This window comes from Paramormyrops kingsleyae, chromosome 7, assembly GCF_048594095.1.
Source record: "Paramormyrops kingsleyae isolate MSU_618 chromosome 7, PKINGS_0.4, whole genome shotgun sequence".
NCBI lineage: Eukaryota > Metazoa > Chordata > Actinopteri > Osteoglossiformes > Mormyridae > Paramormyrops > Paramormyrops kingsleyae.
The window spans coordinates 34,406,370-34,430,557 of record NC_132803.1 but is presented as its reverse complement, the minus strand read 5'-3'; the positions used below and the strand labels follow the sequence as shown (position 1 = coordinate 34,430,557).

Sequence of the window (24,188 nt, the reverse complement as noted above, 5' to 3'; positions counted from 1 at the left end):
CAATGGCCACTGCAACCAAAAAAATGTCCGCCTATTGGTGACCTGTTCTAAATAACAGTCAGGCAGAATAATTCATTTAAGTACTAAGAAATAGGCGATTAGTCAAAATAATCAGTTCTGAGTCTGGAAATATGCTTTGTCTCTATCAGAATTGGTTTGTATATAACATTGCTTCAGAAGGATAAGTACAAATGAAAACACTTATATTAATTTCAGTACAGGTGTTTAAATAACTTTTTCCGCTAGAATTGTTTTGAATTAAACAAAGTGGTGTACTATATATTGGTGCAAATGGAGGGAAGCATTTAGCTATGAAACAGCATATTTAAAACGGACACTTGAAATCTGGCCATTTAAGAGGTTATTTATATATATATATATATATATATATATATATATATATATATATATATATATATATATATATATATATAGAGAGAGAGAGAGAGAGAGAGAACCTTGATAACCAATAAGACACTGAATATTAAAAAGTATACTGCGGCAAAATGTACTTATTTTTATTAGTCTACATGTCTAGAGAACATAAATTAATTGTCAAGTGAAAATAACGAGGAGGGGAAAAAAACTTCACGGTCACCATAAGATGCCTACTCTCCTATACGCTACGTTTTCATAGCCAGCCGGTGGTTGCCAGGGGGACCATCGGCGGCTTCTTCACGGATTCGAGCTTGTACTACACTGACGACCTCGCCAGGAGTCGGACGTCTTCCCTGATTGGCCTTGGTCCTCTCACCATATACCGTCACTTACTCACACCATTCAGCCACTCAGAACCGCGCTCTGATGGGAAGTTGTTTCCGGGTTGACGATTGGCTGATGTATTGCGAAGGGCAGGTAGGCATTAAATGACTGGACGGCGAGATTTCGCCGTGATTGGACGGTGATCCGCCTTTTCGCATGCTGCTGTTCTCTCTGTATAAATACAACAAATAGTAATAAGAAAGCCAGTCTACTTCTGGTCTGTCAGAAAAAAGTCGTCTGTGTCTCCGGTGAGTGATTACATAATATAAAGATGTGTTATGATACACGAATAACTTATGTTGAACCGGTCTTGTATAGAACACAACGAAAGTGTATCTTTGGGTTGACATTGTTGAAAGATGGCTAACAAGCGAGCTGTAATTGTACCTAGCTATACTTCATTTGTTTTAGATTGGCAAACTGCTAACTACAAAAACAAGTGACATTTACTACGTATGCATATAACAACTTGTAGATGTTGTCATTCTTTCAAATGACTGTCAGTACCTTGGCACTTGGAGGATAACAATTGTTGCGGCTGAACATTCAAAATGTACTTTTAAAATTCTAATACATCCCAAAGTAACATTTAATATTTAGTACACGTACTTGTATATAACTTACATTCTGTATTTATTAAATGCAGGAAGTTTCTAAGAGGTGGTTTATAATATAAAAGACTGAATATTTCGAAACCTATGTTAATATAACTGTGAGTCACCAAGCGTGTGTCGATGGGTCACTAGACACCGGTGCGGCGATGCGGCGCCGTTTAATTTTTGTACAGCCACACCACAACACCCACAAACGTAGCCGGCATAGCCACTAGTCAGCTCCCGTTTGTATAATCATAACAGAATGTCCGTTTTGGAGATAGCCGTGCGGTTTCTTTAATCCTATTACGTGGCTTTAAGCGCACTGCGAGCCGCGGACGCCAGACGTTGGCGCGCGGATCTCTCAGACGGAAGTCGGTCCGCCAGTCTTTGTCGGTCCGGGTGGAAACGTAACCGGCTGACCTTATGATCTTTCCAAAGGACAGGTTTCCGTCTCACGCCTATTAACTTACCCTATGATTGTAAGGTAAGCCCGGGCTATTGTTGACCCGTTTTGCCTCGCATCTGTGCTGCTGTAAATTAAAACCTGGGCTCGGCGTGTCACCTTGTAGTGTGGATAAAGGGATCTGTGGAGCACCGATAATCTTTCCGGACAGGTTGGTGTCAGTCTAAACTAGGCTCCCGTCGTTATTGGCATCTTGCGCTGAGTAATCAGGGTAATTGAGCCGTTACGTTACAGGCGCTGTGAAGACCTTTACCTGAAGTTTAAGTATGAAATGTGACAAGGCGAAATCGGACACGAATTTTATACGCCCTTGGCGGCGGTGGTCGCTCGAAGGGCTTGTCAACTAAATGCCATAGATGGGGAAAACGTGGGGCGATGGTACGACCAAACCTAGCAAGGAAGTCTGAGGTTTTGTGAGGGTAGTTCATCTTAAAGTGTTTTTGCCTTTAGACATAGCTGATTGCATGCTTTCTGTCAACTCGTGCATCGTAACGTCAGTTTATTCACGGTGCACGGATAATTTACAGTTACTCGGAATTTCACGGTCGGTATATAAATCGGAAGATAAGTACATCATATATGTGTAATATCTGATTTTTGAGGAGACCCTCCAGTAATTTGCCTTCTACAACAATTTTTCCAGGTGCCGAAACATCTGTAAACGTAGCATATTTGTACGTAAGTGACCAAAATGTCATCAGTAGTTATCTTCACGTGATTTAACTAGGTAAAAGGGCACCGGTCATATTTCATTTACGTGCCCTTTACCCTAATAACGAAGTCTAATTGACACTAGTTGTTTTTGTTCTTTTCCTGTATTGCGCAAAGAGGTCTTTGAGTACATAAAGGTGTCGTGTTTCTGGGAAGTAGCGTTTTTTTTTTTGGCTGAATCTGTGTTTTTTACGTGGAATTTGAACCGCTTTAAACCTACAGGTAGCATAAACTGGGGAAAGCGGATTATGCAATTACATCGGTGGGTAAATACCCTGTAATGGGGAATAGCTAAACCTAAGTGACGTCAGGGCACGCCCCCTGTTCAAACAATGTTGCTTACAAAATCACCACAGGGACAACCCCCTGCTCCTAACCTACCCCATCAGTACAGCTGTGAAGTTTATCTCATGTTGCGTCTCACCCCTGCTGAAGTTCTTTGCGGCATGCTGTCTCATTGGTGCTCTCTGTCTTGCAGTTCTGCCAAGATGCCCGGATCTGTACCTGCGAGCGGTGAGGCCACCTGGCCGAAGGATGTTGGCATCATCGCCCTGGAGGTCTACTTCCCGGCGCAGTACATCGATCAGGAGGAGCTGGAGCAGTATGACGGCGTGGCGGCAGGGAAGTACACGGTCGGCCTGGGTCAGGCCCGTATGGGCTTCTGCTCAGACCGGGAGGACATCAACTCACTGTGTCTGACGGTGGTGCAGCAGCTGATGGAGAAGAACTGCCTGTCCTACAACAGCATCGGCCGCCTGGAGGTCGGCACGGAGACCATCATCGATAAGTCCAAGTCGGTGAAGACTGTCCTCATGCAGCTGTTCGAGGAGTCGGGCAACACGGACGTGGAAGGCGTGGACAACACCAACGCCTGCTACGGTGGCACGGCGGCGCTTTTCAATGCCGTCAACTGGGTGGAATCCAGCTCCTGGGACGGTAAGAGTCCTGCTGTCCCAATTTTGTTTGCATGTGGTAACAGCTGATGGGCTGGGTAATCAGAATCATTTTATTCACTATTTGTTTTGGTACAGGTGGTGACATGAAGTATACAGTAAAACATACAATCAAGGCAAAAGTACAAAAAAAACCAAAATAGAAATAAAAATGTGCAATTAATAAATAACCATATATAAAGATAAAGACGGTCAGATATAGGATGCAAACAGCTTTGGCGTCTATGCAGATAAACTAATGAAGTCAATAAGAGTATGATATTCATAAAAGCGGGTGACTAGATATGAAAGGGTCCCATCAGTGCCAGTATGGTCCTCATGGGTCCTGATTTAGGAGGGCAGTGTCTTTGGGGAAGAAGCCGTTGAGGTGGACAATAGTCCTTGTACTTGTGCTGTGTTTGGCCAAAATGGCCTGAGTACTTTTAGTAATTATGGGTAAATAAATGTGAAAAGAGCAAATCTGCTGATTGTCATTTTATGTTTGATGTTACGTTGCTTGATTGCAGTTGTGTTTGTTGGGGATGTTTTAGCGACTCCTTCCCGTTGTTACTTTGACGCAGGTCGCTATGCCCTGGTGGTGGCGGGAGACATCGCCGTGTACGCCACAGGATCCGCCAGGCCCACGGGCGGCGCGGGGGCAGTGGCTATGCTAGTGGGCCCCAACGCTCCTCTGGCCTTTGACAGAGGTAGGTGGGTGTCTTCTCTGCAGGATGGTTCCGATACGTCGCCTCCTGTTTCTCTGTTTCAGATGAAACAGCCTGTTCCCTTTTCTGCAGAGGACGTGCCGTTGTTAGGACTCGAGACACGAAGCGGAGTTTAGACTCTTTATCCTGTGTATTGTATTAGATGGTCTGCAGTACAAAGCAGGATAGTGTGTAAGGGGGCATGTTTGTGGTAGTCACGCAGACCCAGGTAGCTGATGCTTTTTTATCTGTAGACACTGGCCTGCTATCTGCCAGATCAGTATTTTCCCCCATTAGCTTTTTGTTACGCTGTTGGCGTATTAAAAGGGTGGCCTTGGCTGGGCTGCCGCGTTCTGTTTGTCTAATACTCTCTGCGTTGGAAAGTACACAGTCGCCGCGTGTCGCTGACTGAGGCGGGTAACTGTGGGACTGTTTGCTAACGGTGCTCGCGGCTCTGGTTCCGCAGGCCTGCGCGGGACACATATGCAGCACGCCTACGACTTCTACAAGCCGGACATGGTGTCAGAGTACCCTGTGGTGGATGGCAAACTGTCCATCCAATGCTACCTGAGCGCGCTGGACAGGTGCTACACTGTGTACCGCAACAAGATCCACGCTCAGTGGCAGAAAGGTGGGTGGTATCCTACTGCCGGCTGGCTGGCAGCTATGAAAGGGAACCAGGTTGATGATGAATAGAATCATGTTCTGTAGAAGGAAAGCTATCATTCTTATTTATATTATTTTATAGACGGTGGGGGGGGGTCCATTTACAGCTCTATGAGCCATAGTGATTCATGGGTAGAAGGCTACATTCTTGTGTCTTGGAGAGATTTATGAGTGAATATATTTGTTGTTGTCCCATCTCCCTCCACTACCTCCCATAGAGGGCATCGATCGGCGTTTTGATCTGGAAGACTTCGGCTACATGATCTTCCACTCCCCGTACTGCAAGCTGGTCCAGAAGTCACTGGCCCGCCTGGTGCTGAATGACTTCCTCAGCGACCCCAGCCCCAACACAGAAAGTGGCATCTTCAGTGGCCTGGAGGCTTTCAGGTGAGCAGTGTTCCGTGGCCTAGATTGACAGTGAATTTCAGCTCTACCCGCTGTGTGTTTTGCAGTCTGTGCTTGTATATCTATGCATCTAGATCAGGGGTGTCAAACTCCAATCCTGGATGGCTGGAGCCCTACGCATTTTTGGGTTTCCTCTCATTTAACACACCTGATTCAACTCGTTGCAACTCCTTGTGCTAATTACCGCATAGCTCTTGAGCTGAATCATTTGTGGTGGAATAGGGAAAAAAACTAAGCTACACAGGGCTCCGGCCCCCCAGGACTGGAGTTTGACACCCCTGATCTAGATCTTTGCAGTTAAGTGTGTTATATGCTTTCAGTGCTGTATCAGTGAGACACTCTGTAAATCCCAATATGCATACTTGACCATACTTGTTCTCGGGTACCTGTTTTATGTCATCTTCCATTGCTGAAGACCAGATCCAATACTAAGAACACAAGAACAGTAAAAATGCCCATATGTCATTCTTGCCCCACACCGAATATCAAGGATGCATCTGCTGCATTCTTGACAAACAAGACCACACCCCATGTTTGGTAGGCAAGTTTGCAAGACTGGTCTTGCCAAGACCACAAGTAAAGTCTTTGCATTCTTGGTATTGAGATTCATCCATTGCCGTATCTGTACTGCTTATTAGAGTTGAGCCGGATACTCGGCTGAAACGAGTATCCGGTACGGATAAAGCACTTTTGACGAGTACGAGTATCATACGAGTAATACAAGTCAATATCTGTGCTCGGATTGAATAAAAATTCTCATTGGGTAGCTGACTGTGTCTGCGTTCTGTGATAGACTAGTCACAGCGCCCCTCCCCTACACACATACAGATTTATTGTGTTGCTGTGTCCCGCTCTGCTCACTCACACACAGAACACTGAGAAGAGAAGAGAACAGCGCTCTCTCTCTCTCTGTCGCTCCCTCAGTCACTCAGGATCGCGGGTTCTTTTCCGTTAACGTTTAGGGTTTCTTCAGCTTCAGGTTTGTTTGTAGAATGCGACTCGCGTCTCTGCCTGTCGGAGTTTTTTTTTTCTTTTTTAAACCGTCAGCTGGCTCTAGCCAGTTTTTTTTTACTTCACGCACTGAGTGTCTGACACTTTCTTGCTGTATTTTATAAAAAAAAATAAAGGTAGTTGTGGTATAATTAATATTACAAATTAAGCTACACACACAAACACACACACACACACACACACACACACACACTCCCCCCCCCCCCCCCCCCTCTCTCTTTCTCTCTCTCTCTGTCTCTCTCTTACTCACTCACTCACTCACACACACACACTCACACATACCTGGTGTGGAAATAAAAAAAATAAAAAAGAACCAAAAAAAAAGAAATCACACTGATCATAAAAAAATTAAAAGTTAAAAAAAGAAAGTTATGTTGAGATGAAAACTCTTGTTCATTACATTTTACTTCATAATTGCAACCGCATGTGTTGTATTCATTGTTGCAAAACTTGTTCTGTATATAGTTCGTTTGTTATCGTGATCAAAACCACTGATCTGAAGCTCAATGCTGATGCTGTCATGTAAATAGTTTTCTAATCAGCAATAAATATAACAATTTCTGATCAACCCATATCAATTGCATGCTTAAAATAACATACCGGTTAAAGCCCCACCCATTTAAAGACAACCCGACCCACTTCCAGGTCAAACCCCACCCACTTCCGGGTTAGGCCCCGCCCATTCCGAGTACAGATACAGATACGGATACAGATACAGATAATGCTGTACTCGCTCATCCCTACTGCTTATTACCCTTCGGATAGATATCCGACTCATTGTATTATTTTCAAGTCTTGGCATCAGACTGAAATGTTATTACTGATAAAAGGAGAATCTGTTAATTTATGTTGTGCATTTAAAATTTGTCAAGTGCTCTTCAGAATTTTCCTTGTCAAGCATCTATGTCACAAATATATTTTGAAGGCTAAATTAATAGGATGCTATTTGACACTTTTATCCAAAATGACGTACAGTTGAGAGAAACAGATCAGACTGTCCTTTGAGCAGTTGGAAGTTGCTTATGATCCTAATCCACTGAGCCATGCACTGCTCCCAGTCCCGTATGAAATTCAAGGTCTTCATTCTGCTGTCAGAAAGCTTAACTCCCCACCTTGTTTTGCCGGACCTGCAGGGAAGTGAAGCCAGAGGAGACCTACTTCGATCGGGATGTGGAGAAGGCCTTCATGAAGGCCAGCGCGGACATGTTTGACCGCAAGACCAAGGCCTCGCTCCTCATTTCCAACCAGAACGGCAACATGTACACGCCGTCTGTCTATGGCTGCCTGGCGTCTGTGGTGGCACAGTAAGTCAGCCGTGCAGAGGAACATCGATCTGATCATGCTGCAGGGTCACATGGTGTTCCAACATGCAAAAAAAGAATGCAGAAATTAGTTCATTTCCTGTGAACACAGGAAATGAACTGTCTTGCATTTTCCGTCCCGTTTTTTTTTTTTTTTTTTTAATTTAGCAGATGCTTTTATCCAAAGCGACTTGCAATTGAGAAAGCAGCATCCGCCAGTCCCTGGGGCAATTTGGGGTTAAGGGCCACGCTCAGGGGCCCAATGGCTAAACCTGCTGCCAGCACTGACATCTGAATTAGTGACCCGCTGATTTACGGGCACAGCGTCCTAATCCAAGGATGCTTAATTCCTTTAACAGAATGATAGCAGAAATAAAGCAGTTATTAGCCCGAGAGTTTAATTTAAATAAAAGGGGGCGTGTCAAAAGGCTTCAGGTTTGAATAAATCCAAGGTACCAGGATAGGAAGAGGCATGAACTTATGGTTCGTAGAATGACTGAAGTGAGGAGCTTTGTGAGCTGTGCCCAGTCTGACGGCAACTGCCCCCCTCCCCCCACAGACACACGCCCCAGCAGCTGTCCGGTCAGCGCGTCGGCGTCTTCTCCTACGGCTCTGGCTTTGCCGCCACGCTTTACTCTATCCGGGTGACTCAGGACGCCACACCCGGTGGGTCTTCTCTCGCCGTCCTTGCTAATGAACTCGATGCTGCACTGCATGAGATGCCCAGTGCTGACACCGCCCCCCCCGTCTCGGTGCCATTTCAGGATCTGCCCTGGACAAGCTGGTGGCCAGTTTGTCAGACCTACGGGCCAGACTGGACTCCCGCAAGAAAGTGTCGCCGGGCGTGTTTGCCGACATCATGAAGCTGAGGGAGGAGACTCACCATCTGGGTATGTATGCCCCATTTCTAGCCCCACCCACACACAAATGACTCCACCCACCTGTGCTCCGCAAGGTCTGGCTCAGGGTCAAGTGTCGTAGCATTGAAATTGCAATTGAAATCCAATTTGAAGAATAATTCTGTGCCCCTCCTGTAGCAAACTACACCCCCAAAGGCACCATGAATGACCTGTTTCCCGGCACTTGGTACCTGACCCACGTTGACGAGAAACACCGCAGGCAGTATGCTAGACGGTCCTTGGATGAGTACGGGCCCTTGGAAGCCGGGCTGGTCAGCACCACAGCAGAGGTATGGGGTTATTTAGCGTTTCTAGGGATAACTACTATTTAAACAAGTAAAAATAAATGTACCTGATTTTAAGGAAACAATTGCCCCCCCTTCCCTCAGCACATCCCCAGTCCAGCTAAGAAGATGCCTCGGATACCTGGCAACAGCACCAGCCCTGAAATGGTCACCGTTAGCAACGGAGAGCACTGAATTTACCTCTGTGAGGTACAGAGTTTCATGGTGGAAGTGGAACAAAGGAAAGTGCCCTCATGCATTCTGATCTGTGGTTCAGTGTATTTATCACTGAACACTGAGAACCACAAGACTTCCCGGGCCCACAACCCCACCCTCACTGGTACTTGATGTGTCCCAGGATCATTTCATTACATGGAACACGGGACATACTTACAATGCACAACTATATCAGACTACAATCCCCAGCACGCACCCTGCTGTGAACCTGCAGGGGTCTCTAGAGACGGCTCCATGCCCTGCTTCAACATTGTTTGTATGTTTTTCAAACGCCCGTCATTTGTTGTTAATCACCTTCAAGCAAACTGACCAATGACCTCTTGTGGCCGAATGTGGTAAGTGCACCTGACAATACGCACATAGGACTGTTGCTCGACTCTGAGCCACCAACAGGAAACGAAAGCTTAAGCAATATAGCTGTGGAAGCCTCCCCCTTTCCTTATAAGGCAGTAAAATCATATTCTGGACATTCTATGCTACATTCAGGGCATGGTGTCAAAATTTCACTTGTGACTGTATAGTAGCGGAATGTTACCTCCTTGCTGGGTGGTTAGTGCAGGGAAAAGTGAAAGCATTGAATAGAAATGTTATATTTACTGGGATTCTGTATTTGTAGCATTCTTGCCATGATATATACAACACGCGCACACACACACACACACTTCCTCCCTTGCATATTTTTGGGATGGGCTTATAGGTATCTGTACTCAGCATATGGGGATAAAATCTATTTGTAAATGGTGAGCTCAGCTGTCGAGGAAAAAATGGTAAATAGTGAGTTGTAAAACTAAAATGCAAAACCTTCATCTCTATGTTCAAAATCGAAAGCATGGTAATGGTTAATGTGTCACCTCCCCCCCCACCACCACCATTCGTGCATCAATCTAGATTTGAGCTTTGATTTGTTTTGGGGTCGAGATTTTTTCCAAGTCTCGACAGGCCACCTTAACGTGTAAGAGAGCGGCTGGTTCTCTGGAAAGGTGTAGGTGTGGTGTTGCCAGAAGGGGCTACCTGCAGTACCCATGTCCCATTTACGGTGGCTGGCTGTGAGTGGGCTGCTGCTTTCCCCGTCATGGTCCCTTACCATCATTTGTGCCAAACCATTACGCCGGATGTGGAAGAGGGGTGGGGGCAGATGGTGTTACAGTCATTCAAGTCCAGGTCGGGATACCACTTGACTGCACCCTCTCCATGGATGTGCAGTTCGCACGAGATTTTGGTCAAGTCGAGTGATGGATTAGGTGGCCTGTGTGTCTCTCAGCCTCTAGCCTTAAGTTCTAAGGGCTTCACAGCAGACTGTTCTGTATAACTGGGGATGCATTAGTGACAGAAGTGATGCATTTTCATTAGTTCCCCCTCGTAAGTATGATGGTTGGCTGTCCATCGGTTAGCTACCTGGAGTGCCGTGGTGAAGGCGCCCACAAGGTAGTTTCCCGGACGTTGCCAATTCTTTCATGCTGTAAGAAGTTGGGGGAGGTTTAGCAGAAAGCACATCTGTCACTAGGGGGCAGTGCTGGACTCACGTTTTTAATTTTTTTTTTTTTTAAATCGATAGCCATTTATTTTAACCTTCCCATCCCCCAAATGCTGACCAAGGGACTCGGAACTATAACTGCTATGAACAACAGGGCAGATCAATTGCCTGAGATGGGCAATAGGCATGCCGCTGAACTTTCAAAAAGCCTTACTGCAAGCATGTACTAAAGGTATTAAAATATATATATATATATATTTATATATATATATATATACATATATAAAAATATATATATAAAATATGTATGTATAGTGTTGATGTACAGATTTTTAATTTTGTAGCTAAGCAGATTTACCTCCTAAGGTTATATCTTGAAAAGGCTTATGTTTACAAATAGATTCTCTCAAGTCAGATCAATTTTGGCAAGTCATGTACAGTACTGACAGTAAAACTATTTATATATGTAGAGTACATTGGTATCTGATTTCATTTTTTCCCCAAAGAATTCTAGGGGGAAAAAAGCAAATGCATAAAATATGAACTGAAAAATAAACATGTTCCTTTAAATTCCTCTGGCTCTGTTTTTTTCCCTCTTGATCTCTTGCTTTACCGTAAGTGTAATATGCATGATGTTAAGCAGTAGTTAAAATATTTTTTAAATTGCTGGATTTGCCATTTAGGTCTGTGATGTGGGAGTCCACACAAGTGACTTGCTTTGAGAGTACACAAACTCCTTCAAGTTGGACTCGCATCTGAATTTCTTGTGCTTAACTTGGGAATATGAATACATATCCTGCCTTTGATTTAAAGAGATGTTTCTGAAAGCGCACACTGATCATGACTTTAACGTTTCTCGACACACTCCCTCCATCACACACAAAAAGAAAATGTGGGATCATAAGCCTTGCCTCACTCTACCAAGCATTAGTGCTTGTTTGTTCATTTATTTTTGGTGAATTAAGAGCAATACTCTCGTTCAACACTCCTAAAACTGAACAATGTAATCAGTGATCAAGTTGATTCAAGATCCAGCAGAAATGTTGACTCTGATGGCCTAATGCAGACATTAATTGTATTCCCTGGACAGGAGGCCTACCACCTCAGATACTGTCTTGTTAGCACCATAACTCAAAAAGTATTTGACATATATTTCAAAACTTCAAATCTTTTGAACATGGACACAATGTCTGTGTGATGACCTGGAACTCAACTTTGAGACGGCTTGCACTAAAAGTGAAGCAGTGCCACATAGTGATACAAAAAAAATCATTTTGGACATTTGCAACTTTGTAGACAGATTGTATTTGTGAGGAACTGGAATCGATCAAAGTCTGACACAACTTGCCCCAAAATTAAAGCTTAGTGGCAGCAAAGGGGAGGATGAAAGCAGACAGCGTTTGACATTGTAAAAGTGATTAAGTCAAAAAGTATTTGATGGATATTATTACTACTTCACAAAAACATTATATGGATGAATATCTACACCTGATATTTTAAGATAAACTGCCCAAAATATAAAGCAGCAGTGCTATGTGGTGACAGAAGAAAGGGCAGCTTTATAAGAGCCTTGATTTTGTGAACACAGTAACTCTAAAAGCATTTTACAGAATTTTTCAAACTTAGCTGACACATTGTATCGGTGATACTGAAAGTGATCAAATTTTGAGCCCGATCGCCCCAAAACTGAAGCAGCGTCGCACAGTGACAGAAAAAGGGGTAGTTTCAAGCATTGGATCCTGTTGTATAACTCAAAGTATTAGACAGATCTTTTTCAACCTTTGCAGACACGTTGTAAGGGTGAATATCTGGACCCATAGAACTTTTAGACAAATCTCACCAAAACTGATACAACAGCACTAAGTAACCTAAGTAAGTAAGGGACTTGGACAAAACCTCATGAACAGGACAACGCAATTTGATATTATTACTCTGTTTACTCTGCTTGATCTTTCATGATCTTATTACCACGTCACAAAAACATTATATGGATGAAAATCTACACCCAATAGACCTGAGAAAAATCACCCCAAGACTGAAACAGCAGTAACAGAGGGCAGGAAAGAGAGGCTGTGGCCATCGTCTTGTGAACACAGCAACACAGCCTTCTTCCATCTAAATTTATTGTACGAATATTTTTACAGATTTCCCAGGAACATTGTGCAGGTCAGTGATTCTCAAACTGTGGGGCACGAGGCGATTTTCAGAATATTCTAAAATTAAGTTTATAATCTGTTTTCATCGCCAGTCCTCCTGCTCAGCAAATGTTATCAGTAGCAGTGCAATATCGTTTGCAAACACCCCCACCCCCGTTCTATGAAATTTTTCGTGAGGGAATTTTAATCATGTCACTTAGCCCTAGTGTAGTTAGGTGTTTTGCAATAGTAGTAGTACAGCACTAGGTGGAGCCATTGAAATGACAAACGCAATAACATAATTAACCGTACTAACAGACATTTATATTTCATCATAGGAAAACAAGTACGTAGAACATGGAGCGAGTGCCTTAAAAAGTCACTGGCCATATTCTTAAACTCAAGTTTTCGAGTGTAGCTTGTGTATGCGTTCTTTTAATGCGACAATTATGGCTTAACCTCAGCAACCCACGCATCTGTTCTTGCTTTACAAGTGGTATTTTTGCAAGTTAAGCGCAAATAACTAAAACATTGCTATTTGGCCTATTATACCATGCTGGTCCTAAAACATTTATTATTTATTAAACCAGGATGACATGTTGATTATGATATACAGGGGAAAAAAGTAGTTTTAAGACAATTTAAGAAAGAGTTTATGCATCTATCCTTCAATAATAAAACACGCAGGCAGAAACGCTATCCAGATGTCACCAAATATCAAGGATGTTTTAATTGGAGGCAGAAGTTGCCATAATACCCGTGTACTGGAGGCACTTTGTGGGACTCGGAGCGCGTCGCTTGTCAATTCAGACATTTAGAACGTGCGTCTTGTGAATCGCAGCTTTGTTGTCCGTCCGGGAAAAACACTCCCTCGTAGACGGGAAGAAATGCTGCACCGTGGGCTTGAATTGTTAAAGGAGGTAGCTTGTCATGGTGAATTAGCTTTGTCTTTAAAAGGGATTGAGTGGAACCAGGCCTTGTCAGCAGAAGAGGAAAACTGACTTGCATCACCGCAGTATGGGTTCTCTGGCAGATTCAGGGGCCCCAGCACTTTAAAGGGGCCCTTGGATACACCAAATTGGGAATTTCTAGCTATAGCCTTACCCCGATAGACCCTTAAAGCGGACCCCGCTCAGCCTAGCAGTCCTCACCTGAGAATATGAATATTTATGTTTTTCAGAGACGTTTTGAATGAGTGATTAGCATTGACAGACATTGGCAGATTCAAGGAGTTCAACACTCTAAAAGCTCCCCCCACCCCCGCCTCTGTAAAATCAACCAGGGGGGTTTCCATCAATTAAAAGATGAATTCCCATTTATTCCGATGACTGGCATAGTAATTAAATGGCGTTTCGCAAACAAATTGTCTACGCTAATCACATTTCCCACTGTGCCGACATGTCTAGTATAGATAAAGTGATGTTTTAATCCTCTGATAAAAGCATTAAGTAAATATTAATTCAACCCCTGGCCTTTTACATCTGTTGATCAGTTTAGCGTACATAATTGAACTATTTAGGGCTCTCCATAAATCAGCGAATTAGCATAAACCAGGACACCGCTTTCTTTCTTTTACAATACTCGTATACTCACTTGCCTACTAAAGCATTACTTTAATTGCTCGATTTAAATAGGCCTAAATAGCCATTCCTTTCGTCAAAACAATGAGATCTCTGCCTTTTTTAGCACAAATAAATAGCAAATGGATTTAAAATGTAAACAAACTGACCGAAATACATTCAAACCAAAACCATCCCGGATCAAAGGTCTCTAAGTATTTGACGGATTTTTGGGGTGGGCGGGTGGCGATTGGATCTTTAAATTTTGCACTTAAAATAACCTAAACTAAACTAAAGGCGATAGTAACGAACTGAGGCCAATCTTCGTGTTTGCTACCAAGTATGAGCCGCGAAAAAGCGCCCGGGTCTTAGACGAATCGTACCGTTCGCTTCCACTTCCTCCCCAGACTGCAACGTTACTGAAGGGTGGAGTTTTTTTGCACCGCCTGTGCGGATCGGGGCAGTGAGGGAGCAGAGAAAGAGCAAAAAAAAAATCACCATCTGACATACACCAGCGCTTGGACCATCGCTTGAAGCTGGGGACGGGGAACCTTAATCCGCTGTTTCGATTTCGAGTAGGGGGACGACGACCGTGAACAAACGAGGAGAAAGGCAAGTGCGGCGAAGGGCTTTGCTTGTGCGAGCTGTGCAGGGGAGGAAAAAAAAGTTTCAGCTTGCCTAGGGTGTGAAGTTTCTTTCCGACATTTAACGCAGGGCGACAGCGCTACCCTAGTAAAAGTGGGCTATGCCTTCCGGGAACCTAATTTTTCCTTCGGCTTTTACTTTGGCGTCTCTGCGATCAGGAAGTTTATGCCAGGCCGATGCGATCGTCTGAGTCCTTAATGTTGGACTTGGATATGCGGGCGGCGTTTTTTTTTAAATTTTTTTAAAAAGGATTTCTTATTTTTTTGCCCGTAGGAAGTGTTGATCGGACTTGTAGCTGAAGCTCCACTGTGCCTGCCTGCACATACCCCGAACACGTCAGCCCTTATGCCGCGCAAGAAGTACTCTATGTGCATGCTATGGTGGCCTCATATATAAAAATCCCACTTCTGAGAAATCTGCTCCGAGGTGGACTGATACAAGTGATGCAAGGCTAAAAGTCTGGGTTATATTTACGCTGACCAGCAAAACGCAGTTCCGATCTCGCGTCCTGTGTACGCTTTTAAATCCGCGCCTTTGGAAAGTATTAAGAAAGTTGTACTGATCTATGAAAGGCGTGTTATAATTCATTGATAGCTATTTCTAACGGTATTTTGTCGAGGTGGCATAGTCTGTAACGTTCCTGTCGGGTCTTGACCCGAATGCCCGGACGTCCGTGGATAAAGTACACTTTGTCTAGCTAAAGGGCATTTGTAGGGTTTAATGAAAATTGCCGGGGTATTTTGGGACATGAAACGACAACAACCGATTTATAGATGATACAGCTAACCGACTGCGTGACAGTCATTAATTGATATTGGGAACGACTCTTGACCTGAATTTTTTTTGGTCCCATTCTGGATTTATGTCGACGACAAAAAACCCAAACATACATCACCTTTAAACAGTTCTTGTACCATGAGCCTTTATCTGTCATTGAATTGTACTTATGCGCCGTGCGTGCTGCACTTTTGTTACACGTAATTGTCGGGGCGGACAGAAAATATCTGCCTTCTGGGAGTAACGATTGCAACAGCGGCGTCTACTTCCCTGTAACTGAGTGCCTCTCGACATTACGTAGCTGTAGGCTATGAATTTCTAGCAATGCTGTCAATGAAAACATGACCGGGAAAAGGCAGGCACAACTATAAAGTTTTAAAAGAACAGCTGTGGTGTATTGATTTGTTTCTACCTTCCCTAAAGTAATAGATATGCTAATAGTGGTTTATGGTAAATACTTAAGTTGTATAGTGATTTTCTCAGTTCAGGATATGACCGATGTGAATAACTTGTATGAAACGTTCTTTTTGCGTTTATTACTTAGTTTTGCTTTTAACTTAATTTAAAAAGAATCATAATAATAGTTTTATGTGAGTAAATGATGGACTGTGGAGTGCTGATTGGACAGTTACACAAAGCAATAAAACGTTTAAATACGTGCCGGACCAAGCAGGCCGTCTCCAGCCGTCTGTAATGGGCCCTCGTGCAACATTAGTAATATGGCTCAGAATAGTGCTGAGGTACATGCTGATTGGTCAGATTGTGTTGCTCATGGATTCCTTATAGATGACACCCGTAGCTCTGTATTGATGGTATCTAGGGAAAAATGTTTTTTTTTTAAGCCTCTGCGCTTCCATGGTCTCTCGGAGCGGTTTTCGTGCATGTGATTTAATATATTCTAATGGGAAAAATAAACGCAAGGAAAAGCAAATTGGTGAAAATGAAATGAAGCCATACCGTGACATCAGCGGTTTTGGGTGATGGGACTCCTGGTTTGAATGCGCCCTTTCCTTCGGTTACTTGATTGGTTTCTGTCGGTAATCAGTAAACAGTTCGCAAGAGCGCCGCTTTAAAAAACAGAGTAAAGAGTTAAGTTCAGTGGAAGTGTATCAGGCAGCATATGAGCTAAAAGATTTATGCAATAGGGTAATGACTCTGCTCTGAGCCTAATGTGTTTGAAAACAATGGTTGTTAATTGGTACTGTTTTGTTGGACTGTGTCCCTTTTTTGGTCACTGTGCCCCTTAAATAGCCCAGATGTTAATTGTTCCGATGACCCACATAATTGGAGTTTAGGCAGGGTTGCCCGATGTGATCTACTGGGGTCCTTGCTGCGTTGCCCTACATCGTTAGTTGCTCTCAAGCTGGTGTGTCAGGAAGTCTGCCCGCTGTCCTCAGTGTCTATCACTAAGCTGCCTCTATCTGCAGTTTGCCTTCAGCCGTGTGTCTTAGTGGGTCTGTTTCGATGGGAGGTTACAGCGATCTGGCTACCGCAGCCGTCAACACCAGGCCGAGGACCCGAGAGGTTGTATTTTGAGATGGCCTAAAATTAAGCCATACATGCAAATGAGCGATAGGGGCAGCGTCAGAAGCAGCCACTGACTGAACCTTGGGGGCGATAAGGCTCTTCATGCTCTCTCGCTGTGGACAGCAGTAATACTGAGGGCTCTTTCTGTCTCTGCTTTGCCTGACTGTTAATCTTTGATGCAAATAATTGTGGTTAGCGATCTAAATTCTACTTTCAACCTTTTTTTTACATTCACAACACTGAAATTAAATATGTTTACCTGTCTTCCATAGCGTCTCTCCAGGTTAATATACTCTCCTGTGCACATTGTATGTTTTTGCCTTATCACGACATGTTTCTTGTCTCTCATGTAATATTTCCCCTGTCCTTTTTAATCTGCAGTTTGCTGCTGTTTGTCTTCCTCCCCCACGGTTAATAAAATCCACCAATCTGTGCACATAAGGCCTGATCCTTCCATCCTGCACACTGGCTTGTCCAGTAGAGCGGTGCTGTGAGCATGTTGCAGAAGGCGGTGGACACCCTGGATGGGATGTGTGAGGATTAACCTCCGAATTGCTGCAGGGACCAGCCTGACCCTGCATCTCAAGCATATGTTGCTTTAGATGGAAGTATCTGCTAAATAAAATGTAAATGTGCCATATCAGTTGGGAATCACCTCAGTCTCTCTTTCCCTTATGTCCTGGATGCCACATTCTTTGAGTCAGGAACTTCTGTTCTCAGAATAAAGTTTCACCCTGGTTGTTTGTACTGATGAGAAACATTTCTATGGCTTTCTCCGAATTCTGTTTTTTTGTAACACTTGGAATAGCGTGATTTCCTTTGTCAGATATGAGTGGTGCTGTTTTAGCGTTTGCTATTTTTATGCAGTGACACTTGCCTCCTTTCATGCTTGTATAAATGTGTTTTCCGGCTGCTGAGGGCTGCCTGGGCTGCTTGGATTTGCGGGTTAATGGGTGCCTTGTCGGGCTGCAGTGCTGGCTTGGTTCTTTTGATCAGTTCTAGAATTCTTGGATTTGTATTTTTTGATCATTCGGCTTCGCTCATTCATTCTGTTTAAATTGGAAAAAACACACTCGGATAAGTAAAATTGTTCATGTTGATAACATTATCTACTACAGAGTATTAGCGAATGGAAAGTGGGCGCGAGTGATACAGAAACAACTGAACATAAGCTTCTCGTGTTTGTTAAACTTCTTGGGTTGAAGTTCTTTCACCTCCAGGGTTGTGCGGTAGAGTCTGCCCCACCCCAGCCTCTGCCAAGAGGGGGGATGGGGATTCTCTTGCCTGTTGTGTGTGTGATAGACTGACATCACTTTGAGGGTGTCCCCCGCCTCGTCCCCCACCCTGCTTCCTTGGTGAAGCTTCAAGGTCACTGTGACCTGTTACGGCATAAGAGCAGATTCAAAGATTGCTCAGCATAAAATGCTCCACTGAATGCCTTAGGAAATCATTCCTTCCGACAGCGATTAGACTCTACAACTGATGAATCACTCAGGGCACATGTGCAATAATACCTATTTTTGTCTCTGTCTATGTCTTGTGCAATATTTCACCCACATTTTTTGCCATCTCTACATGTCTTATTTTAATATATAGAAATTGTTGTATGTGGTAGTCTGTATTGTATGTGGTAGTCTGTATTGTCTGTTTTTGTCTCTTTGTGTGGTTGTGTGCTGTGCAGTCTGTGAGCAGTTTCCTCTGGGATAAAGTACTCTGTATCTGAATAAGTGTTGTTGCAAAGCATATGGATGGATATATGGATGGATGTTTGGTGAGATTCTGGCCATGAGGAGTAAGGTAGAGAGGATGCTTCCCAGTCTCCCAGATATGCAATGTCTTCTGCCAGCGTCCAGATTCATATGCGATGATGTCCAGATGAGTTCAGGCGAGGACTTGATTATCTCTTAATGAGATGCCCCCTCTGTGGGTGTGAAATGTTCTGTTATATCAGGCAAGGGCTCGTATGTGAGGCCCCGTTTAACAAGGTCACCATTTTAGGGCACAATGTGTGGCTTTGTGAGTGGCTCCGGTGGGAATAACGCTGCCTTTGTGCTTTCGGAGTCCGGGGCCCCCAGAGAAGGATCTTGCCGGGCCCCCTGGAGAGCGGCGCCGGCCCACAAGCTGCACTGCCGCAGCTCCTGCCCTGGCTCCATCTTTAGTTTGAGCACGTCCACACCAGTGCAGGTGTTTGATTTATCCATCAGCAGCCGGTGAGCCTTAGCGGATGAAGGGTGGACAGTTAGTTTATGTGAAAATTCTACTTACTTTTTATTTGCTTAGCAGACACTTCTGTCCAAAGCAGTGTACAATTTTGAGAAAGCTGGGTCAGACAGTCCCTGGAGCAATTGGGGGTTAAAGGGCCTGGGACTTGAACCAGCGACCTTCCGATCAACCCGCTGAGACACATGCTACCTACACACATGGCTTTATAGTTGTAAATGTTCAAGGTCCTGTTAGCTTCAGAGCAACAGGGGATTTATAATGTGCTTGCCAAAGAAATCTGTGAGGAAAATTTGAATTCTCTCATAGCGAAACCACTGGGTCAGGAGTCTGTGCTTTGGGTCTTGTATATTGTGGGTTTGAATCCCATAGCCGGCAGAGTAATCCTATCACCATTGGGCCCCTGAGAAAGGCCTTAAACCCTGACTGCTTTTGGGGGGAAAAAAGCATCTGCTGTATTAATATAAATATTTTCTACCCACCTGATGCAGATTTCTGTGAAGGATGTATCAGTGCAGGTGAAAGGCTTCTGTAGGTCTCCTGAGTGTCACTGTGTTCATAACTTTCATGCTGAACAAGTTCTAATGGAAGGACAGTGATTTAGGTTTTAATTTCTGTTTGAATTCACTTGAAGTCCTTCTCTTATGTTTGATTAACGGTGGGTTTAGTGGATGGGGGGATGTGTCAAAGAAACTGAAGATCACACTCGTTTGTTTGGCTGTACCTCCTGCCTGTTGCCATGTACTTTCTGAACCCTCATTCGTAAAGATCATTTAACGTTCATATTTAATCCAGTAATGCTGCCTTATTGGTCACCAGTGACATCAGAAGTCTAGCTCTCCTGAAACTTACTTTATTATGCTTTTCTTACTGGGCATGTCTGTTAATTCAAGGCTTTTATGCAGCTAAAGACAGAGACCACTGTTTCATAGAGTAATATAAAGTTTTATGAATTCAAATTTCTCTGTCTCTTGCTCTCGCTCTCACTCTCGCTCTCTCTCACACAGAAAGACAGTGGTCCCTAGTTTGGTAAAACAAAGTGTGATGCAGACGAATGGCCCAGTACTGAATTTTTGTGCGCCTGCGTGTTTGTGAGTGTCAGATGTGCTGCTTTTATTCCTGTTTAGGAGATCTGCTCAGCTGCAGAGCTTTAAGGTGCGAGGCGCTGGCCGCACGTTCAGCCTGGCCATATTCGGTCAGAGCGACGCATGCTGCGATTTCTTCGGCTAAAGAAATCATTTGTTTTGGATCCCTGTTGGATTCTTGCAGCCCGTAATGATTTTGCAATGTGTAACAGCCATCAAGTATCAATTATCATTTTGGATGATTAACTGAACCTCTTATATCATACATTGTAAATAATAAAAAAGCTTACTTTTTTAGTTGAGTCTTATTTTTTTATGTCTATTTGATCACAAAGGAATTGTTTCTCTTTTGCCTGTCTTCTTGAAGCCTATTGCGGATGTTTGTCTTGACTTGCAAATACATTAACTGTTAGACTTCAAAAGTGATAGCTGATAGCTTTAAATAGTGATAGTTTAAAGTAGAAAATCCCATTGTGAAACATATTTATTACCCTGTTCATTTTTCTCTGCTTTTCAGGTTGTTCAGGTGTGCACGTGTCTGTGCGCTCGCATCGGGGCGGAACTCCGCCATGCGCGATACAGAGAGCAGAGGAGAATTGTAAACGCGCGGCCGTGTAGAGACAAAAATGACAAGCTGTTGTGTAAATAAGATAAATAACATAAGGCTATTTAGTTTGTTTAATAAAAGGACAATGTATAGACAGTTCTACAGGAAAGGTAACCTTAAATGACTGTTGTGATCTGGTGCTATATAGAAAATAAAATTAAATATAATTAACTTGACCTTCAAGGGGGGGCGGGGCACCCCCCTAATATAATGGTAGGGGAAACACTGCTTTATGAATGCATTATAATGCATTATTAAGATATCTATAATGCTTTATTCATTAGTGCTTTAAGTGTTACCGAATGATTTAACAGGAAATAAGGACGGAACCTTTAAAAAGAAAACAAAAGTACTTAAAAGGAATGACTTGTGAGTTTAAAAGGTTATATTTAAATACCTCTTGCATTAGTCTATAAATAATATGTTAAAATATGTATTTGCTGTATTTATTGCCTTGTTTATAACCCTGATTGGATAACCAGGGTTTCCCTGGGGCTGGATTATATTGTTCTGGGTTCTTCTGTCTCCTGGCTGATTCTCGGGTGGGTTTTGCTTTGTGCTGCCCCTGGTGACCCATAGCAGAGGCGGGTCTAAGGCCCTGGGCTCCCTGCACATGGCGGTAATGCCATCCCGCGAGGCTCAGAAGCAGTGGGGATGGTTAGCAGATGATCTAGAGAAATTCTTGCTGCTTGTGTCACATCTGGGGCCGAGGTGGTCCCTCATGGCGTCAGCTGGCTCCGCCCCCTGAAAACGGGTGGCGCGTTGCCTTGTTTGGGGGGCACCGGACATGGGCAAGGCCGCCTCGTGGGGCCGAGTGCCGATTTGAAGTGAGCTCTTAGGATGCAGAAAGAGTGACTTCCTTGAGAAGGTCTAAGCGTTCCTGTCAAGCTGGCCAGCTCTCCTGGCATCTCTGTCGGCTCCTTGGCTCTGTGGCTGCAGCCTCTTCACACACGGGCTCCTTCTACAGGGAAGAGTTTCTTGAGCACGACTGTATTACGGGAGGAGTCTAAAGAAGGAAGTTTCTCGGCGCGCCCACGTCTCACACGTACCTCAGTGGTCACTGTCCGCATTGTCCCGCTGTCTTCCTGTTCCCTCTTAAGGCCATTTTGACGTCCTGCAAGGAGCCTTTGGCACCCATACCTGGAGTCAGAAATTAGTATATCTTGGTCAGTTTTCTTAATACTCAGTATAGATCATAATATATTTACCCCTTAGCTGTTATAGGTCTTCTGTAAACTGTTATTTAACAATTAATTTAGTGAGCCATCTGCTGTCTCTCTCATGCACCCTTTGTACTCAACCATACCTCAACTCAGGATGCTTCTAACTTTCTCTTCCTGTTTTCCAGGAAGTTCAGGAAATAAGTGCCACATATTTATGTCTGATTACTCTTGACTGTCAGACAAAATGACACATTAAAGCCCTTATGGTTCGCATTTCTTGGAGATGGGCTTCAGCATTACGCCAGTGATTCTTGTCGTTTCTCGATGGCTAGTGATGCCGAATGAAGGTTTAGTGAGTATGTGCACTGCAGCCTCTAGCTGGGATAAAGTTGTGTGGTCACCTTGCGTGGTGAGGTACCTGTAGCTGTACGAAATACTGAGGCTCACACGTAGGGGGAGGGGGGGGGTGTTTTTACAGTGGAGTGTTGGGGAGCGGAAGTTTCTTGGGGGCGCGCACAGTAAATAAGTCGCTCTGCTTCTGGAAATGTTCCTCATTTGGGGGGGGGTGGGCATCGTGGGCACCAGGTCGCTGAGCATCAGTGTCCCCCCTCCCCATTCAGAGATCATGGAGGTTTGGCTTGTCACCACATTGATGAATTGAGTGTCCCTGGGCTGCATGTCCTGGGGAGAGGGGGGCGGTAAGTGAGAAACGTGCGTTGGTTATAAACGTGACCCTAATTCGCATAACACGGAGGGCTCCTCGGAGTACGTTCAGCCAGAGAATGGTGACATTTCACAGTGTAATTGGATTTGCATCTCACTAAGTTGCCTCCATTCACGTAATCGGGCCACGGTTCTCTGACCGTGCGCCGCACTCGCAGGGCACAGGGCTTCACAAACCCGATCAGGCCTTTTAGATCTTAATGAACATAACTTGTGCCCTAATGTACTGTCAAAGTTTTCTGATGACAAAGATTTGATTAAAGAGCAAATCCACTTGCTGAAATCCCAAAGTTCATGATTTATGATTTATTTATCTTTATGATTTATTTATTACGCTTTTCTCCAAAGTGACATGCAAGTTAGGATCAGAGAGCAGAGTCACCCAGTGATCCTGGAACAGCTGGGGTTAAAGGCCCAACGGTGAAATCACTTGTCCTGACACTCTGAGGCACACTGGCCTGCATGCACCAGCCTACCTTTACCATTCGCTGTACGTTTACAGTTCTGGATATACAAGATAAAGCACCCAGACAAGAGAGTCTTCTGAAAACAAAGAATAGTCCCATTTTATGTGCAGTGGCCAGAGTATAATCTGTCTTTCAAGACAGGCCGATAAAGCTTTTCTGGAGGAATCTGCTGTACTGTGTAAAGACACAGTTTTGCCTTCATCTTTCCCCTTACATGCCCAAGTAACTTGTTTAAAAACTCGCTCTTGCATTCCTGCACCCTCCGAGGAACAAATAAAGCAAGTGTGCCGTTTCCCTTCAGCCGCCCGACCAGGAGCGAGAGGCCTCGCTCTGTTCTGGCTCGGACCCCACAGAGAATCGTTTGCGGAATTCCAAAGGAATGCGGGCTGGAATTCCGCCATGGAACTGCTGGGTTGATGTAGCCATGATGTCTGAAACAGAGCCGGTGTTCCTGCTCAGAATCTAAACGCCATAGAACAGTGTTTCCCAGGCTGGGAGGGAGCAAAAACGTGGACTGTCTGTGGGTCCCCGAGGACCGGACTGGGAAACGCTGCTGTAGAAGAATGGTTCTGGTCTGAGATCTGCCTTGCCTTCTCCCTGTAGAATGCATCCTTGTGAATCTGCTCAGAGCTGCTCTTTGAAAGAATGATGCACTGTCTTTGCCGCAGACCTGCAAGGTTCAGGATTATTTTAGGAGTTGGGCAGGGTAGCACCCGGCATCACTGCTTACACCTCTCTAGTTGTGTAAGATTAGCACGCATGTACCCACAACATGTTGGTTAAGAAACAGCTCCATGTGTCACTTCAGTCTCAGAATACAGCTTTGCCATAGCTC

The 24,188-nt window shown here is 44.2% G+C and overlaps 2 protein-coding genes across 7 annotated transcripts in view; both read left to right on the top strand.

Annotated features, from left to right (window-relative positions):
• Window positions 1-723: 723 nt before the first annotated feature.
• Window positions 724-11,015, top strand: hmgcs1 (3-hydroxy-3-methylglutaryl-CoA synthase 1 (soluble)). 6 transcript variants are annotated; one of them, XM_023793832.2, is made up of 10 exons: window positions 724-855; window positions 3,011-3,468; window positions 4,046-4,171; window positions 4,635-4,799; window positions 5,053-5,221; window positions 7,384-7,554; window positions 8,111-8,217; window positions 8,316-8,441; window positions 8,589-8,740; window positions 8,840-11,015. In XM_023793832.2, exons 2-10 carry the CDS (start codon window positions 3,021-3,023, stop codon window positions 8,927-8,929), a joined length of 1,554 nt encoding a protein of 517 aa, XP_023649600.2. In that variant the 5' UTR covers window positions 724-855; window positions 3,011-3,020; the 3' UTR covers window positions 8,930-11,015. The 6 variants fall into 6 exon arrangements, with proteins under 6 accessions (XP_023649600.2, XP_023649598.2, XP_023649597.2 ...); XM_023793830.2 differs by lacking the exon at window positions 724-855 and adding an exon at window positions 865-1,010; XM_023793829.2 differs by lacking the exon at window positions 724-855 and adding an exon at window positions 1,715-1,842.
• A 3,468-nt stretch (window positions 11,016-14,483) lies between these two features.
• Window positions 14,484-24,188, top strand: part of tln1 (talin 1) — a 75,367-nt gene continuing 65,662 nt past the window's right edge. The window contains exon 1 of the mRNA XM_072714811.1: window positions 14,484-14,751. The gene's annotated coding sequence lies outside the window, so the exon portion shown is untranslated. The remainder of the gene's footprint in view (window positions 14,752-24,188) is intronic.